This window comes from Corythoichthys intestinalis, chromosome 7 (genome assembly GCF_030265065.1).
Source record: "Corythoichthys intestinalis isolate RoL2023-P3 chromosome 7, ASM3026506v1, whole genome shotgun sequence".
Classification (NCBI taxonomy): domain Eukaryota; kingdom Metazoa; phylum Chordata; class Actinopteri; order Syngnathiformes; family Syngnathidae; genus Corythoichthys; species Corythoichthys intestinalis.
The window spans coordinates 11,752,540-11,772,178 of NC_080401.1; the positions used below are offsets into that span (position 1 = coordinate 11,752,540).

Consider the following 19,639-nt stretch of genomic DNA (forward strand, 5'->3'; position numbering starts at 1 on the left):
GACTGACATTGCATGTTTCAGTGCCATTGACAGTGATAGACATCCAATCCAATTGAATTTTGCGGGGCTGGTGGCAAATGATTGTGAATGATTGTCGTCTGCCCTTCCGATTGAAAGAGATTGGACATCTATCGCCGTCAATGACAGCCAAAAACTTAATTATTCTACTAATTCAACAGTGACCAAATGAAGAGACAAACTATATCTGGTTCGTAGATTTCCTCCTGATCACATGCTCGTGCGTCTGGATCAGATAAAGCTTGCAGGAGCAGTTCTGTGATTTTGGGACCTTCTGGGCCTGGCAGTGCTGCAGCCACATGTAGAGGATAAAAACCTTTCCTCTATAACATAGTTAGTTGGATAAGTCAGCTGTGAAAAGTGGCATGCACAAGTGGCAAAAAAGACTGCATACTGTAGAGTACGATAATAGTGCAACATTAAACATAAACAGTCAGTTAATGATATCATTTTGCTTACCGTAATTTAAATGCATTCCACAGGACCAAAACAACAATGATGTAGGCATATTATTTACTGCGGATAACTGTCATTTACTGTCGTGTCAATACACCTTGGTAAACAAAGGTTCCTGATCAGTCGCTTTGCTTCCACTAAGGGGCCATTTACATGGTGACACTCCGAGAATACGACAAATTTCATGTTTGCATTTATATGGTTCCGTCTCCATTCGAACAATGTCGCAATTCTAAGTGAAAACGATGTAGTATTCATGCCAGGCCCTAGGGTGAAGTGTAGTTTTACAAGGCGAAAAGTCAATCATGCACTTCCTTGATAACAACGTCTTCAGCCTGGAAGACAACATACCCGCCCACTCCAAGCAATGGCATTCACAGGGTTTTTATTTTTGCTCTAAAAGGCACAAAAATGCGAACATTGAATATATTTAAATCAGGGCTGTCAAACGATTTAAATTTTTAATCGAGTTAATCACAGCTTAAAAATTAATTATTCGTAATTAATCGCAATTCAAACCATCTCTAAAATATGCCATATTTCTCTGTAAATTATTGTTGGAATGGAAAGATAAGACACCAGACGGACGTAAACATTCAACATACTGTACATAAGTACTGTATTTGTTATTATAATAATAAATAATATATAACATAATATATATATAACAATATAACAATAAATCCACAAGATGGCATTAACATTATTAACATTCTTTCTGTTATAGGGATCCACAGATAGAGACTTGTAGTTCTTAAAAGATAAATGTGAGTACAAGTTATAGTAATTTTACATTAGAACCCCTCTTAAAGTTTTTGTTTTAATCCCTGTTTCCATTGTACTTCACGGTCATTTGAATGTTGACTTCACAATGTACGAGACCTCTGATGGTTTGTATATTGTGACTAAATATTGCCATCTAGTGTATTTGTTGAGCTAAACGAAATGTTTCAATAGTGTTTGACCAAAGTCTGAGTAAGTTTTATATGTATTTTGCATAGTTATTTTGATTAGGAATGCCAGTTCTCTTTGCAATGAGCACTTTTCTTTTTGTGAACATTATTTTTTGAGAGATAGGAATATTATTTTTGTTGTGCTTTCACTAAATGATACTGTAGCAACTTAACTGTACTGCGCAAATGTATGATGGGAAGTTATGCAACCATGACTGTAAGTGGTGGCTGAAAATGATATACTGTATGTCCTGCATTGTATTCAAGTAAGCCTGTTAAGAAAAAGATTGTTTCCTGTCATTCTTCCCCTCGTCGTTCGCCACAATACTTATATTTGTGGTGAAAGAGTTGCCAAAGCTTAAGCCTATAAAAGGCCCGGTCCAATGAACGCCTGTGTCCACTCGCATTTCTCTGCCTTTTCGCTCTCAATGTGCTAAAACGGCGTAATTGTAAACTGTTTGAGGCAACACATGAACGGGTCATTCCGTACATGCGTTAGTTGTGTCAAATATTTCAACGTGATTAATTTTAAAAAATAATTACTGTCCGTTAAAGCGATAAATTTGACAGTCCTAATTTAAATTAAATATATTATAAAAACAGTTAATTAAAGCCGTCATTCTGCCATGTTTGCTGTTTAAAATGTTTAGTAGCAGCACTGTACATACCCAAAGTGGTGTGTGCGAGTGCTGATGTCATCGTAACAAGAGCTTTCCATTTATGTTTGCGGAGCAAGCCCCGTAATCGAATAGTTCCGCTTTAGAAGCCGGAATCAAAAGTTTGCGTCTTCCGTTTTCGGCGTCACCATGTAAAGACAAAGCCATTTCGCAACACAATCGTTGTGTCTTGGTGTCGCAGCGTCACCATGTAAACGGCCCCTAAATTCTGGCATGCATGTGACATAATTGAGATGACTCCTTAAAAAAAGACAATTAAAAATCTGCCTCTTTTACCAAACGAGTGTGACAATATATCAAAAGGTAATACATCGCAATACTTTGCAGACCAAAAGGTTATCAATATGCCGCCACCAAGAATCGATATATGTTACTTCCTGTTGATTTTGAGTCACTTCCTATTTATTTAGCGACATTCTTGAGTCACTTCCTTTTCAATAACCCAAAATCAACAGGAACTGTTCAAATGAATTGGAGCTCTATAGGTGATTAACTCAACTAAATTACCGTATTGGCCCAAATATAACACGGTGTTTTTTGCATTGAAAAAGGACTGAAAAAGAGGGGGTTGTCCTATATTCGCGGTCTAGACATTATACCCAATCACGACGCTAGATGGCGCCAGATATCATTGAAGCGATGTTGTCATGACAGATCTCAGCTACTCTCCCCATCCACGACGCTAGATGGCGCCAGATATCATTGAAGCGATGTTCTGTCATGACGCATCTCAGCTACTGTCAAGTTTAACCAGTTTGCATTATTCTATTGCAATGTTTTTCCTTATTCAGATTTGTTTCAAGACTACAGTTACAGTTAGACTTTACTTTGATGGTTAATGCAGTTATTGCAATCTTGTTGTTTTGTCACAATAGATTGGTTTATTTACATTTCAAAAACCAGAAGCCATTCATTTACGAATGTGATTGCACTTTAGTTTACATATTTAAATGTTCAGATATTAAGATTTGAATGAGGCAAAATAACATGCTTTTTCTCTCAAATATATTGTTATAATCATTTGTTTCGGATGTACTGTCATTATTTTCTGTATAATAATTAATTTTGTGTTCATATAGTCTTTTTTCAAACTTGAGTCTTGAAAAAGGGGCTCGTCTTATAATCAGGGCCGTCTTATATTCGGGTTGCTGCCCCTAGGCTGTGGAATAGCCTTCCCCCTGAAATCCGCATCACTACGGATCTAGGTCTTTTTAAGTCTCGGTTAAAAACACACCTTTTTAGACTTGCCTTTTATACAGATTAGGATAGCCTGGTTTTATTTGCTTTAGGGTTTTAATGTTTTTAGATTTTATCGGTTTTATTGTTTTATATCCTGGACTTCTATCGCGGTGTGCTGTTTTTGTTTCATTTCTTTTTTTCTTAATGTCATTGTATAATACTTTCCTGTCTTTTATTTATCTTGAGTAATGTTTTGTTGTAAAGCAATTTGAGGGCCTTTCAGGTTTTGTAATGGGCTTTGATTGATTGATTGACATCTAAAAGTTGATAATTTTTCACCTAAATCAAGAAAAAAATTGGTTTCAAATTTTGAACAACACCTATTTTTGAATTAAGAAGATTATTTGACAAACTTTTTAAAAAAAAATTAAATATAACTAATTTACTGATTAAAGTAAGTGTTAAGCTTATTTTCAGTTAGCTATTTTTCATATTTCAAGACATCTGAGTACAATTTACTTGAAATACTGACATAATTTCACTTCGAGTAGATTTACACTGAAAACAAGGGAATATAACAAGTTTTAAGGAGCTGTGTTTTTACAGTGTAGTCCAAGTGCGGAGTTCGAGGTATATGATTTGATATGATACCTCAGGTGAAAGACTTATATCTGTTTGAGCTCCACACAGAATAAGCCTCCGAACAGTCTCGGTATCAGCAGCCATAATAGCCAAAAAGAGGACAGGGAAGGGAACTCTCGAAATGTTGGGGTCAGCTCCCCGGTCCAACAGCAGATTCAGTGTGTGCAAACGAACACGATGCCTGGTCACACAAACACACCAAATACATGTTAATGAATACGCTGAGAAAAAAAGTAGTAATGAGTAAAACTTACTTAAACTTCATGGCAGCCATTTTGCGCACAGTCTCTCGAGTGTCGGAATAATGGGGCAACCCAGGGTGGCTCAGAGCTTCAGCTGCCCCCTGTAAAAGTTCTTCCGAGACCTGTATGTTATAGCTATACGTGGAATGTAATGGGCTTGTGGTTTTTTTACCTTCCTGCTACACAGACATGAGGAAAAAATGTTAGGACTTAACATACATCAAATCTAGTACAGAAGATATCTGTGTGTTGTTTACCTTAATACTTTCAGGTGAATATTCTTTCCATTTCACGTGGCCCAGTATAATGTGACCATCCTTAACTGGAATGGAGCGCTCTAAAAGGAGCTCCTCGTTCTTTTTTTCTTCACTGTACTTTGTCAAAATGCTTAATTTTATTTTTTGATTGCTGAATCCATTATTGTTTTTGTTACTTATCCACTGCCCTTCTCTACTATTTGCCATAAGGAATGTCTCATCCCTGTTGCTCTCCTGGCCAGTTTCAACACTGTGTCTGTATTTTACTGGTAATTGTTGGTATTCTGCAGGAGTCTCTTGATCATTCAGGAAACTGGAAAGTTCACTACAACTGCTGCGATGAAAGATGAGGCCTTCGGATAATTCCTCTTGTATCCTGATGGAAAAAAAAAACATGTCCCATTAAAATGACTGCAGCTGTTTATTTTAGAATTGCAGGCATATGCACTTACAGTAATACTGACATATTTAGAATACTAGGGCTGCAAGCAGGACTGAACAGGCCCTCGCAGTTTGGAGCAACTCGGACAGCACGCAGCTCAGGTTGGTGGCAGATCATCCCCCTCTCATCATCTCGTGAGAAACTAACACGTGCTCGAAACCGGCCTCTTTTTTTGTGTGGAACCTATTTTGTATTATGGGCATGGCTAGTAGAGATGTTTTTGTATATCCTGAGATGAGAAATACATTCACATACCTAGGTGAAAAAAAACCTATTGAAGATGGTCCTCCAAAAAAGGAGGCGCGACTGAGCTGTGCAGCCATGCCGTTACTCAAAACCAAAATGAATCTTCTAATAGCGTACCGCACAAGTGCTATTTTTAGAACGCAAGGCAGTGCGACGTCACCATCGTAAACCGGAAGGGGTCAACATAGAAGCGCGCTCGAGGACGACCCATACTAATACTGCTTGTTTTCTGCTGGTCATCTCTAAAAAAATAACATGCCGAGTATACACTGCTGCTATGGAACTTGTAGAAACGACTCGAGATATTACGACCGTCCACATATAAAGGATGTTTTTTTCATTCGTTTCCCGGAGCCAAAAACCCAGACGGATAAGGACGATGGATCAACTTTTGCGGACGTCGAAAGACCAGTTTAATGCCAGCAAGGTGAAGCCAGTCATCTTCATATGTAGTAAACATTTTGTTGGGGGCCATTGTCCTACAGATGACAATCCTGCTCCATTACCTGCCACAGCCTGCCCTGAAGAGGTAAGCCATTTTGATATTTTTATTTATGTTTTTAACTAGGCATTTTGCCGTGCTGCTTCTGTCTGACAATGAATGACCTGGAAAAGACATGGTATCTGACTGCTACTGTTTTTCTAACCTGTGTTGCCAAGAGTCAGATTGCAATCGTGATATTTATGAACAATCTTTTTCATTTATTTGTTGAGAATTGGGAATTAAGAAGTTGTTGTTGAGAACTAAGGCCTCAGCTACAGTGACATGTTTGAGAAGTTATTCTCTGTAGGGAGAAAAGCACATACACCACGTCAATTTGTCAAAAAGAAGGAACTTGTTGGACTGAGCATATACTGTGCAGAAAACATCTGTATATGATGTCACCTCTCGATGTTACTGACACAGAAGAAAATAAAAGTGTTCAAAGATATTCATTGTTTGATGATGTAGTGTAAATCTGTCATATATATTACAGTAAGCAACATTACAGTATTTTGATGTTTGAATATTCTATCAAACAACAAATCGGGAGTATTAATAAATTGGCCCTTTTCATATACACTTTTACAACAACCTCATGATTAATAACATCAGAATAAGGTGTAGTGAAGCACTGTACATTTCAGTAATCACAAATTTTATGGCCACTGAGGTTATCCATAAAACTTAATAAATAATAAAGCATTCGCTTTTAAGTGGATTAGATAAGGAATTAGCTTGAAATAATTCCTTGTCTCAAATTTATCAAGTACAGTACATTTTTAAGGCATCTGGTGGTAAAGGATAGCTCTTTGAAACAGGAGAATGTCATTGTAGGTGGCGTAAGGCAATGTTTGTAAGAAAAAAAAAATGGTGTTGATAAGAAGCTACCGCTGGATCAGGTCGGCTCTTTTTCCCGTCATTTTCAGCCCTCTTTTTCTCAAGCCATCTCTTTAACTGAATATTTGTATGTTCTTTTACATCTTTACCAGTGAATTTGGCACCAGGGTCATCATTTTTGGACAGAATTAGTAGGTTTAGCTCAGTATACATCTCCTTCCTACACTATTTATATGCGTCTAGCATGAGTGACGTGCGAGTTTGAGCCCCCTAGCAACAGTCCCTAGCTTAATGAATGCTAATGAGCAAAGGTGACATGTTACGTACGGCATGCTATTGGGCCAATTTGACCAAGTGTGCCAAATTTTGTGGCTCTATAAGCTGTCTAAGTCCTTGAAAAAATCTACTTCATTTTAATGGTGACATGGGCCTCAAAAGTAGTATTAGTAATACAAAAGGTCTTGTAACTACACTGACTAACCTTAAAGGAACTGGACATGTAAAATGAGTAACTTTCTGTTGCCACTAGTTGGCGCTACTAGATTTGGTCTGCCCAAATGTATTATTATCTTTTTATTTTTAGGTTTTTCTTTAGTTTCACTAGTTTGTGAGTGATATTTCAAGGCAAGTGTTTTAAAGGTGATCTTCAAGAACCACTGATCTAGTGTAACGTCAGAAATGTGTATGGCGGAAAACACTCAGGTGACTCTCAGGTTCCGCTCTGAGACCCCCAATTTGGCCAAATTTCAAAATTGTCCGATATGCATGTGTGATGCAGCATTGGAGAGCTTAAAATCTCAATTTTTCTGGGGGAAGAACATTTTTGAACAGGAGGACTTTTTTTTTTTTTTTTTTTTTTTAAGTATGTTTTTTAGATAGCAAAACCCTATCTGGAGGTGAGAGCACGCGAGAGCAGAATTACAGACGCCATGACTTTTAACGAGATATTATCGTGTACTTACCTTGTTTCAATTCAAAAACTCCATGTAGCATGTATCACTGAGTGTCAAGACACAGCTGTGAATGGCCACAGCTGGATTTTTTGGGAGATTTTATGGGTGAAACTGTAATATAACAAGGGTCGTGATGCAGAAATTGCAGACATCAAGGAGTAGTCGAGATTTTCTTTTTCATATATTTACCCTTTTAAACTTTTTTTTTTTTTTCTTTGTTTGGATCAACCATTCATCATCTAAAATATCGGAGAAAATGCGACAGTAACAAAAAAAAATACAATTAAGCGATAGTTATGAGGTAGATATCTGACTTTTTTAAAGACACCATTTTTTTTCATTGTGACGTCATTTGTTTAAAAGTTTAAAATGTGCGAGAGAATAATTTTTCAAAGTTTTTTTTTTTTTTTTTTTTTTTTAAAAACAACAAAATATTAGACATCAATTCATGATTCCAAGCTACAAATGACAAACATTTTGAATAATAAATATAATTAATTACCTTCGTTTTATGGCTGGGTTGAAACAAAAGCGGTTGTGCGACGTCTGTAAAAGGGGGTGTCCAGGGTAAACGGACAAATTAAAAATAGTTCGGGGGCTTAATGCGCCATGAATCTGCTATGGCAGCTTATAGACAAATTGTTCTATCAAACACAACAGTTGTTTTGGCTTAAAATACAGCCGTTTCTTTTAAAGAGGAGTGCAAGAGTAGAAACTGCTTTTTCAGTCTTGTCTGTGTTTTCCACCATATATATATATATATATATATATACATGCTTACTGATTAGAGAGAAAATCCCAATTGGTCTCAATTGTATCACTTGTCTGAGATCTGTCGTTTTGGCTGGATGAATCTGTACTTGTGTCCTCTGGGTTGTTCTGAGGTCTCTTTCTACACAGCGATATCAAATCCTGATGAAACAAGCAATCAGTATAAAATCAAGTACAAAATGAGTTGCAACATTTGGGGGGGGGGGGGGGGGGGAACTGCATAGATCACACCTGTGTTTGGGCTGGTGTTCCTGGAGGCAAGTATAGAGACTGGAAAGGATAGTAAAGGACATGACAAACAGACAGTGCCGACATGCCCTCACAATTCAGCTTGTCAATATCAGCGCCCATGTCCAATAATAGTTGGATTATATCATCATGGCAGTTTCTCTGTAGAGACCAAACATTTTTTTCAACAAAATTTTAAATCACATATTAAGCAGGAAATGTGAAAAACAATACACAAAATGAATGAATAAATAAATAAATAAATGAATAAACATACATTGGTATGAAAAAGTATCTGAACCTTTTGGAATTTCTCACATTTCTGCATAAAATCACCACAAATGTGATCTGATCTTTGTCAAAATCACACAGATGAAAAAACAGTTTCCGCTTTAACTAAAACCACACAAACATTCATAGGTTTTCATATTTTATTGAGGATAGTATGCAAACAATGACGGACGGGGGGAAAATAAGTAAGTGAACCATCACATTTAATATTTTGTGGGCTTACCTTTGGCAGCAATAACTTTACCCAGATGCCTCCTGTAGCTGCAGATCAGTCTAGCACATCAATCAGGACTAATCTTGGCCCATTCTTCTCTACAAAACTGCTGTAGTTCAGTCAGATTCCTGGGACGTCTGTCTTTAGGTCATGCCACAGCATCATAACGGGGTTCATGTCTGGACTTTGACTTGGCCACTCCGGAATGTGTATTTTGTTTTTCTGAAACCATTCTGGAGTTGATTTACTTCTGTGTTTTGGATCATTGTCTTGTTGCATCATCCATCCTCTTTTCCGCTTCAACTGTCTGACAGACTTTTCAGGTTTTCCTGCAAAGCATCCTGATAAACGTTTGAATCAATTCTTTCATTAATGATTGCAAGTTGTCCAGGCCCTGAGGCACCATAACAGCCCCAAATCATGATGCTCCCTCCACCATGCTTCACGGTGGAGATGAGGTGTTGATGTTGGTGAGCTTTTCCATTTTTCATCCACACATGGCGTTGTGTGTTACTCCCGAACAATTGAAATTTGATTTTCATCAGTCCACAAAATATTTTGCCAAAACTTCTGTGGAGTGTCCAAGTGCCTTTTTGCGAACATTAAACGAGCAACAATGTTTTTTTAGACAGCAGTGGCTTCCTCCGTAGAGTCCTCCCATGAACACCCTTCTTGGCCACAGTTTTACATATAGTTGATGTGTGCACAGAGATACTGGACTATGCCAGTGATTTCTGTAAGTCTTTAGCAGACACTCTAGGGTTCTTTTTTACCTCTCTGAGTATTCTGCGCTGAACTCTTGCAATCATATTTGGTGGACAGCCACTTCTTGGGAGAGAAGCAGCAGTGCCAAACTCTCTCCATTTGTAGACAACTTCTCTGACTGTCGACTGATGGACATCCAGACTTTTAGAGATGGTTTTGTATCTTTTCCCAGCTTGATACCAATCAACAATCCTTGATCGCAGGTCTTCAGACAGCTCTTTCGACCGAGCCATGATGCACATCAGACAATGCTTGTCATCAAGACAATTCTTACCAGGTGTGTGTTTTATAGAGGGCAGGGCAGCTTTAAACCACTCATCAGTGATTGGGCACACACCTGACTTAAATTGTTTGGTAAAAATTGGTTTCAATTGCTCTTTAAAGAGCATACGACAGGAGAAAAAAAGTCTTAAATAGCATTATTATGTGAATTAGAATCATATTTTGAGTAGTGACGGGATCTGTAGTTCACTTGAGTAAACGAATCCATTCCGGTTCATTCAGTAAAAACATTCGTTCAAACAAATCGTTCAACGAATCGTTCGCCCCCCTCATCTCCCTCCCCGCCCAAATGAATCGTTCGGTTAGTGAACGGGAAGTGACGTTGCCGAACGACTCACCAAAGACCGCTTCGCAGTATAACTGAACGGGAAGTGACATTGCTTGATCCCTCCCTCTCTTGCACACAGGCTCCTCATTGACCACTCGTCGTAGTTTCAGAAATGAGTGACAGGCGATATCATTCTGCTTTCACAGACAGCCTCGTCTCCCTCCCGCTGCTGCAAAAGCGAGGGAGAACTTCCGCATCGTCAGTCCTAGTTCAATGGGATCAAAGTCATGGCTCGTGCTTGCATTTCGATTTAGGACACGGTTAAACATTTTCCTTTTGTGGGGGGAGTGGGGGTTTGGGGTCGGGGGCGCACGGACTTTCTTTAACATGATCTTGATCACATATACAATGCTGCTGCTACCAGCTAACGCGGCATGCTTGCTGCCACGAAAATAAAAATAAATCGAAAGTTTAATTTCTAAATATGGAACGACCAACACATCATATTTACCTCTCGCTCTGTTGTATTTTTGTTTTTTATGCTCATCACTATTATTTTTGGTCACTATTGTTAAAACTAAAGTGTAAATAGCTAGTTGTCAAATGTGCTGCTCTGAAAAAAACAACACTACATTTTGATATTGGACAGTTTAATTGCAAATCAGTATTAAGATGATCGTATTGAATTTTTGCACTGGTATTAACAAATAAAATAATCCGGTCAGCTCCCCTGTTGTCCCCTCATCTCAGATCGTCAAATGCTGACGAGAAATAATGGTTTGCTATTTACGATGTCGCCTTTCTACTCTCATTAGTCTGTTAAGAAAAATGTAGACATATTGCGACATCTCCCGTGTCCGCGTGCGTTGGTTTTGGGCGCTTGAGTAGCACATGGTGGACGGATGGACATAATTTGTCAAACCAACCAACACACGACACGCTCTGACACGAAAAAAAAAATGAAACAGTCGGAAAAAATTGACATGTATATATACAGTTTCATTGCAAATCAGTATTATGGTGATCATACTAAATATTCTTTTTTTCTGTGCACATATGAGGTAAATATCGCTGCCATGAAGCCTTTTAAACTACTGTAAGCCTTTTAAACTACTGTAAATTTGATAGTATGTCGTCATAGGTAGTCCCGAGTCTGTTGAGAAAAGTAGTACACTAAACAATGCTAGCTAGATTTGTGTGTTTTTGTCTGTTTGAGCAGCATTTGATAGGCTCCACGTTGTGCACATGAGGTAAATATCGCTGCCATGAAGCCTCCATATAGTGACAGTTCTCTGCCCCCTTCACTGCCGTCACGCGACCGCAGCTCAGCTTTTGCTTGCCTCGTAGCTACCCGTGTTTTAAATTACTGTAAATTTGATAGTATGTCGTCATAGGTAGTCCCGAGTCTGTTGAGATAAGTAGTACACTAAACCATGCTCGCTAGATTTGTGTGGTGTTTTTGTCTGTTTGAGCAGCATTTGATAGGCTCCACGTTAACAAATATGTGACAAAGTCATTTCCTTTCATTTTTTTGACTCGTTCACCGGATAGTCATTACTGGAAAGTCAAGTTAGCAGCAAGCTAGGTCAGGAACCAGAGGACCGAGTCACTGAACGGGAAGTGACAAAATTCAGTCTTGCCCCCCTGCCTGCACGCTGGCTGCTTATTGGCCACACGTGGAAGTGAGTGACAGACGCCCTGATTCTGTTTCCGCTCCCTCCCCTGTCCGAGATGAGGCTGGCGTCTTATTGGTCGTGTGCGATGTCAGAAGACGCTGCCGCTTGCTCAACGCCCTCCCACGCAGCGAACAAGCACCAACTTCATAGAACAAATCAGTGCAGATGGTGATTAGTTCGGTCTCGTTCACCCAAACAATTCGTTCAAAAAGAACGAATCGTTCGCGACCGATACAACACTAATTTTGAGACGATTCGACTATATACAACAATTTAGCAAAGCTTTTAAAAAAGCTTTTAATCTGCCGGTTAGCCACGCCTACCATTATAGGGCTCTAGCGTCCCCAATAGGTGGATGACGTCAGCGGGAGACTGGGCTAATCGGTTTTACTATTCAGCCGATTGAGGGGGAATTATTCAGAACGAGGAAAACGCGACGAAGACAGCCGCAAAATGTCATTGCTTCAGTCTCTCTACTCCAATATTTTTACAGGATATTCTTTTTATCCAAGTATTTTTCCACAATAGCTAAATAAATGGCTTGAGAAGGACCAGTCAGCCCGTCGAGGGGGAAGTATTCACAACGAGGAAAACGCGACGAAGAGAGCTGCAAAATGTCATTGTTTCTGTCTCCTTACTTCAATATTTTTTACAGGATATTCTTTTTATCCAAGTATTTTCCCCAATTGCTAAATAAATGGCATGGTCATGACAAATAACAATCTTGTGCTAAATGGAATATGAAATAATAAAAATGCACTTATTCAGGACGACATGGCAAAATTACTCCCTATTGGTCAAAACTGTCAACTTCACCTTTACTGTCACACCGCCCGAACGATATTTTATAACACCTAAATCGGACATATGTCATTTCCCTTCTCCGGCTTCGGAGAATGTAAACAAACCAAGAGGCGTGACAGCTAGCCGACATGCTAACCCGGACCGAGTGATGTTTCAAAGTCTTCGAAGTGAAAAATCACACATAATTAGCCCAGATTATTTGACATGACGACTGGGTTGTCGATTGTCATTGTGGACCGGCAAACCGCCCGGCGGAGAGCAATTTACAGCTCGTTCCCCGGAGGAGGGCGGCTGCAGTTGTTGTGCAGCTAACGTGCAGCGAATGTGCATGAGGAGAGCTTTTTACATGCCCATCAATGATCAAACGTAAGTAGTCCTTTATTTAAAGAAAGTCTGTAATGTTTACTTTGTAATCGCTGTATTCGTTTTTGACATAATACAAAACAAGATGTTTACTCACTTCCTCGTAAGTCCAATGGTCCCACAGGGCTTGTTTTGGCCAATATCCACGGTGAATGGGAACCTTTTGAAACTCCAAAAAGGCGCATACGCCTCTCCCTCATGAAGCAAGATTGTCTATTTGGCTGGCGTGATGCGAAATATAAACGTATTAATCCGCAAAATCAGCTGAATCCTAGTCCTCATACACAACAGTACAGCTGTATAGTGAAGAGGACGCCTTCAACCGTACACGTCACAGCACCCTCCTCCTCAATGCAAGATCGAAGCCGGAAGTCACTCATTTTCATGGCGTGGGATTAAAAAAACTCAATAAATATAGCGATCGCTTCCACACACATCCAAGCGGTCCATATCATTCAGGAGCATAAAATACCGCGTGTATTATGAAATAAAAATGCTTTTTCGTGTCACATGCACTTTAAGTCTCTTTAGGCAGAGGTTTCACTCCCCCCCACCCCCTGTCATTGTTTGCATGCTCATTAAAATATGATGAAACCTATAATTGTTTGGGTGGTTTTAGTTAAAGCAGAGTTTTTTTCGTTTGTGTGATTTTGACAAAGATCAGATCAAATCTGATGGTGATTTTATGCAGAAATGTGAGAATTTCCAAAAGGTTAAGATACTTTTTCATACCACTGTACAAGCAAAAAAAAAGGCTTGTGCATACCGTAGCAGCAATCAACGCAGTGTTTCCCTGAGAATCTGTTACATCAGGGTGAACAAGGCCGTCTAGGAGAATATTTAACACAGCCTTTCGTCCTCCTCTTGAGGCTTGCTGGATCAACTGTTCTGATATTACTTCCAAAGGTCCTTTTGGACCAAAATGGTCCCTTTTTGAAGAAAGAACTTTTGCAACATCCCAGTCCAATGTTTCAGATTGCAGACTGGAAAAACGCACGTTAAAAAACAAACAAACAAAAAAACAAAAAAAAAACGTAAATTATAAGATATATTTCACCTTTAGGATAGTTCTATTTTCCAAATGTGTTATTTTGTATGATCCAGTTACATAAAACCTGTGTTGGTGAATGTGAGCCAGCATTTTGGTTGTTAATGGCAGAGTGGAGCGTGGATCCCATTTGTAGCCTTCATGCTGGTGAGAATCATGTTCCTGCAGCAGGCCATAAAACTGGTGGTCGAACTCTCGTCTAATACTGGGGGGCAATGGAAGGTGGTCACCATTGGTGGAATAATTTTCAGTGCCGTAGGGGAGTACAGTATTGTCGTGATACGGCGGCAAAATGTCATCTTTCGCTGTCTAAAGGGAATGGAAACAATGCATTTGACTTCTCTTGGGAAGCTATTGTATGCTGGAGCACAAATGAAAAAGTGACATGTAAGTCAAATTCAAAAGTTTTAATCAATTGTCTTTTAAAACACTTTATTGAGTCAAGGGTTCTATCATTACCCTTACCTCAGATTCTGTTTTGGTTTTTGTCTGAAGTCTTTTACACGGTAAAGCATCCTAGTGGAACATGAAAAGGCAAACATGAATGTTCGTATGCAATATGATAGAAGATAATATTGCAGCATATTTGCAAATATGTAAGGTCTTGCAATGACTAAACTTCCTAGTAGTTCAGTTCTACAATAGTACTGTATTATGCAATGCAAAGACTTTTTTTTTACGCTTTCAGTAATCAGAATGGGCATTTACTTTACCTGATTCTTAGAATGTAAGACAGCAGTTTGCTCCATGAGGGCAGCATATTCGGTGTTTTTCAGGCAAAAGCTACCTTGTAAAGGATTACACATTTGCATCAAATGCTTCCCATGCCAAAGACCTACATCCTGACATCCCGTTGGCTCACTAAGCACACCTGGACCAAACCTCTGGTCAGCATGGTACAAACCCTGAAAAGTAGAAGCACTTAACAGCAGTGTCAAACTCAAAACTACGCATACTAAACCTGTAAAGAGTGTGGTTGATTAAGTTTACCTTAAATGTGGCTCCATCAGGAAAAATGTGTTTTCCATATCCTTCTCTCCAATTAAGATAAAATTTGCCAATGAACTTGTTGCCTGTTGGCCAACAGTACATTCCATCACCATGCCTGTAGTCTTTGTAGAAAGAGCCCTCATAGAACTGCACACAGCAGATACAGTATTATTCAGATGTTATGTGTTGACAAACTTTCAAAACTGTATGAACTCTTTTCAGATTTAGAATCCTCTTTATTGGCCAATTACTGATGACAGACAAATTAGGGCTAGGAACCTCTTGGTACCTCACGATATGATACGATTTGCGATACAAAGCTCACGATAACGATGACCACACGATATAGCGATTCAACAATTATCGATACATTGGTCAGGAAATTGTTTTACAAAACCACTAATAAACAGAAAAACAAGCAATTTTTATCCTTCTGCTGTACGTTTATCACTAGTAGAAGTCCAATCAGTTTGAACTGGGACAGTGGCAGCGGATGAACCCCACTTGAAATGTGTCCCTCCCACGTCTATGGCCGTCAGTAGCAGCCAATGCCAGGCACCAAGGGGATTTTGACCATTTCATTGATTTTCAGTCACTTCCTGTTGATTTTGGGGCATTTCAGGGTCACTTCATGTTAATTTTGGGGCATTTCATGGGGCACTTCCTGTTGATTTTGGGTTACAGAACAGGAAGTGACCCAGGAATGAATAGGCAGTGACTCAAACTCAACAGGAAGTGACCTGTAAAGCAAGCAGTCCCGCTAGACGCTCCAGCTGTGCAGGAGACGGCCGGGCGGCGGGACCGTAGGGGTGACGGCGGGCATCCCACCCCGGATACCGCGGTTCCGCCGATGCTTCCGCAGGTGAGCGTCCATCGGCATTGCTTGCTGGGGCCGCAGAATCGTGCTCGCCACCGGAGGCAGGCCGATCGGTGAAGGCAATCACTCTCGCCGCGTGTGACATGAGTCGGGGTAGTTTTATGTGATTTTTCATGTTCGAAAGGCGAGGAAGAGACTTGGAAGAGCCACTCGGTTCAGGTTAGCATGTAGCCTAGCTCTCAAGCTGCAGTTTTTTTTTACGCTCTTCCTCCGTCGCAGAGGACGGACCAGGGGAATTAACGCTGAAAATGGCTCATTCTCTGCAGACAAACTGGTCGATATCGGGCGGCTAGTCACACGCAATGGTCCCCAGCCGATGAAGGCAAGCACGACTAATATGATTAAACACCTCTGGCTTCATGGAATACAAGTGCCAAGTGCATAGCTAAGTGCCGCGTATTTGACACACTGCGCTGGTCCTCTTACCATTCAGAACCAGGTAAGTAAAACAACAAATTACGTCTGTCTTCTGCTGCCCACACGACCCGACCCCTGATTAAGCAGTAGTTGATGGATGGATGGATGGATGGATGGATGGATGGATGGATGGATGGAATAGTACAAGAATAAGTCGTATTATTACATCGGGCTAATGTAGCTATATAAGCAGCTACGTACTTTAAGTAGCGCATTGCCGCCTCTGTTAAAATCAACAGTATTAAAAGCATCTTTTGTTGTAGAATGTCTTACTTGTTTAAAAAGAACCAGCCATATGAAGCATTCGATTACTTTTTTAATGAACTCGCAGCACTGAGCTCACGCATATATCACATAACATCCTAGCCAGATGCTCTCATCTCTTCTTCTACGCATTGTACGTACACACTAGTACAGTGCCACTCACTGGCCTAACTGGTATTTTGTGGCATGTGTCTGTAAACGACAGAATCAGTTTTACAAATAAGGGAACCTTATTGTTTTGCCTCATCTACATCAAATTAAAATCAATAGAAGAATTTATACTAATGCTTTGTCGTAAAGTAAATGTTTTCTCGGTTAGCTTTTAAAAATAAACATCTTTGTGAAAGTGAACTTCTGTGGAAAGAAACTTCATCATTATTCAAGTTCAAAGATTGATATTTATATACAAGTTAAAAATAGCCCTGTGAGAAATTCAATTGAAAGTTCATATAATTTAAAAAAATAATCGAGAAGTTAAGAAATTAATATAAACTATGCCATTTTTTTTTACCCTGCCTATTGAAAGATTCGGAATCGAGAATTATTTGGAATCGGAAATGAAACATGGAATTGGAACCCTTCAAATTCAAATGATGCCCAACCCTACTTAGCTAACTTCCTCGTCCGTCCAATGGTCCCTCGATTGTCGGACTTGTTTTGCCCATTCTTCGCGGTGATTAGGATCTTTTGAAAACCCAAAAAAAGTTCACACCACTCTCCCTAGTGTAGCAACAAAAGCCTGCAGCACATTGGGCTAGCGTAACGTGAAAAATAAACGAATGATCTCATCATCTTCTTCCTCAATCCTAGACTCTGGCTGGAGGTTACTCATTTCATAGCAAGTGATTCAAAAAGTTGGATAAATATATTGATCGCCGTCCACACACACCCATGCGGTCCATTTCATTCAGGAGCATAAAATACCGCGTGCAATATGAAATAAACATGCTTTCTGGTGTCATAAGCAGTTTAACTGCAGTAATCCAAGATTCAAAATGGTAGTATCTTATTTTTATTTTTAAAAAGTTAAATGCAAAAAATACCGCAGCTGGCGAATGCTATCTGACTTTAACCTCAGTCAATCTCTACAAAAAAAGAATGTTTATTTTTGCATGTAAACAGTGAATTTAAGACTATTAAACAGAATATTAGAACAACAACAAAAAAACACAAATTCACAAATTTGTTTTTTTCCCCCCAACATATTTTGCACTTTAATAAGAGCTGCTTTTTAGTTCCAGCTCATAGAACTTTAAAATGCTGTGATATTATTTATCTATTTACTTCAAAGTCGTTTTGTTTTTTCTTGTCATACCAAATCCATTCCAAACCGTGACCCCCATACCGTTACACCCCTTTAAAGAAAATAATCAAATTTAATGATGTAGGCGTAATTACACAAAAATAATAATAAATAAAATAAAAACTTGTTTGCAGTGTTAATTTTTTAGGGGGGGGGGGGGGGGTCCTTAATTTAAGGGCAGTTTTCAGTAAAAATGTGCGAATTAAGCAAATTTTTATCCTTCTACAGCACTAATGCAGTGCACTATGTTTTTATCACTGCAAAAGCACTTTCCTGTATTTTCACAGTTCAATAACCTATAGTAGTAAAACATTACTACCTACACATTTTCCACAGCATTTCAAGGAACCTCGCAGTCATTTTTTTGTTTTTATATTGCTCCCTTCTCTCCATTCCACCTTACCTCTCCACTTCTCCAGGTGTACTTTCCCTTGCCATGTTTGAGGCCATTGAAAAACTCGCCTTCATATTTGGAGCCGTCGGGAAACTCTTGGACACCAAATCCTTGTCGTTTCTCCAGACTGTCTTTTCTGCTCTGAGACGGACTCCCCGCCTGCCGCTCCTTTGCACAATGAAGCCTGCCCGCAGTTAGAATTTTCCGTCTCGACAACATTAGGACCGGAGTTTTTTTTTTTTTTTTGTCTTCCGTCGGACTTTACCTCAACACACACATAAGTAAAATGATAATAGTTCGTGAATAATAACAATGTTTGTTATTTTAATAAGTCTATTTTCCCTTGAAAAGTTTTTCACTTGCATTTAGAACTTTCCTGGTTGTCTTGACAACTGTTTGGATCCTGTACGGATGTTGTCAAAATGCGCATGCGCAGCTTTTGAGCGCTTTACAGTACAATGCCCAGAGCCGGATGACACTGCCTACCTATGAAAAATGGAGAGCAGTTTGTGCATTCAGTAAAAAAAAATAAAAAATAAAATAAAACATTCATATGGCTACTGGTAGGCAAGAGTTGCCAGTTCATAAAGAGTCTCCAGCCAAATCATACTGTAAAGCCCACCCAGTTAAAATAATTAGAATTAAAAAAAAAAAAAAAAAACTCCAAAGTACAACCTTCTGTTCAAGAAAAAATATTTAGTTAATAAAATACCATGTATATTTTTATATTATAACCAGAAAAAAATAGTCGATGACACATTGTCGATACGCATCATGGGAGATGTAGTTCTAAGAAGGTTAAAGCAATGCAGAAGCAATTCCACCTGCGAAAGGAAACTATTGGAAACACACCAGAAAACAAAGAATACAGTGCATTGAACGCATATTAATGTTATGACATTTATGGAATTATTTTATTGAATTTGAGTAATGATTGACTGTGTGCCTACAGATCAAAAATTATGGACTGTTAATTTTCAGTTCCTTCCTTTTCGAGCATTTACGGGCCACTTCCTGTTGATTTTTGGGCATAACCAGGTCACTTCCTGTAATTCTGGGTTTCTGAAATGGAAGTGACTCAAGAATGTCCCAAAATGAATAGGAAGTGACTCAAAATCAACAGAAAATAACCTGTAAATGCCCTGAAATGAACCTGTATAAGACGGGGTGTGAATGCACTGGTTTCAGTGCCACCTTTTAAAGACGATAAATCAATTGTTGGTGGGAGCATATGGATAACCTTTTTGGCTACAAAGTATATCTATATATCACCTTTTTGATAGACCGTCTCCCTCCTA

At 39.1% G+C, this 19,639-nt stretch overlaps 1 protein-coding gene across 3 annotated transcripts in view; it reads right to left on the reverse strand.

Moving 5' to 3' along the window:
* Nucleotides 1-19,029, reverse strand: part of LOC130918462 (ankyrin repeat and MYND domain-containing protein 1-like) — a 34,722-nt gene extending 15,693 nt beyond the window's left edge. Inside the window, exons 1-12 of one of the 3 annotated variants that reach the window (XM_057840168.1) lie at nucleotides 18,351-19,029; nucleotides 15,087-15,233; nucleotides 14,810-15,001; nucleotides 14,562-14,612; nucleotides 14,164-14,405; nucleotides 13,815-14,031; nucleotides 8,389-8,547; nucleotides 8,168-8,298; nucleotides 4,425-4,800; nucleotides 4,180-4,343; nucleotides 3,935-4,106; nucleotides 201-341 (exon numbers count right to left, since the gene is read on the reverse strand). In XM_057840168.1, coding sequence (XP_057696151.1) covers nucleotides 201-341; nucleotides 3,935-4,106; nucleotides 4,180-4,343; nucleotides 4,425-4,800; nucleotides 8,168-8,298; nucleotides 8,389-8,547; nucleotides 13,815-14,031; nucleotides 14,164-14,405; nucleotides 14,562-14,612; nucleotides 14,810-15,001; nucleotides 15,087-15,233; nucleotides 18,351-18,560 — 2,202 coding nt within the window. In that variant the 5' untranslated portion in view covers nucleotides 18,561-19,029. Of the gene's footprint in view, nucleotides 1-200; nucleotides 342-3,934; nucleotides 4,107-4,179; nucleotides 4,347-4,424; nucleotides 4,801-8,167; nucleotides 8,299-8,388; nucleotides 8,548-13,814; nucleotides 14,032-14,163; nucleotides 14,406-14,561; nucleotides 14,613-14,809; nucleotides 15,002-15,086; nucleotides 15,234-16,653; nucleotides 16,740-18,350 lie in introns of those variants that run through there. The other 2 variants (XM_057840167.1, XM_057840169.1) reach the window with 2 other exon arrangements.
* Between the last annotated feature and the right edge of the window lie 610 nt (nucleotides 19,030-19,639).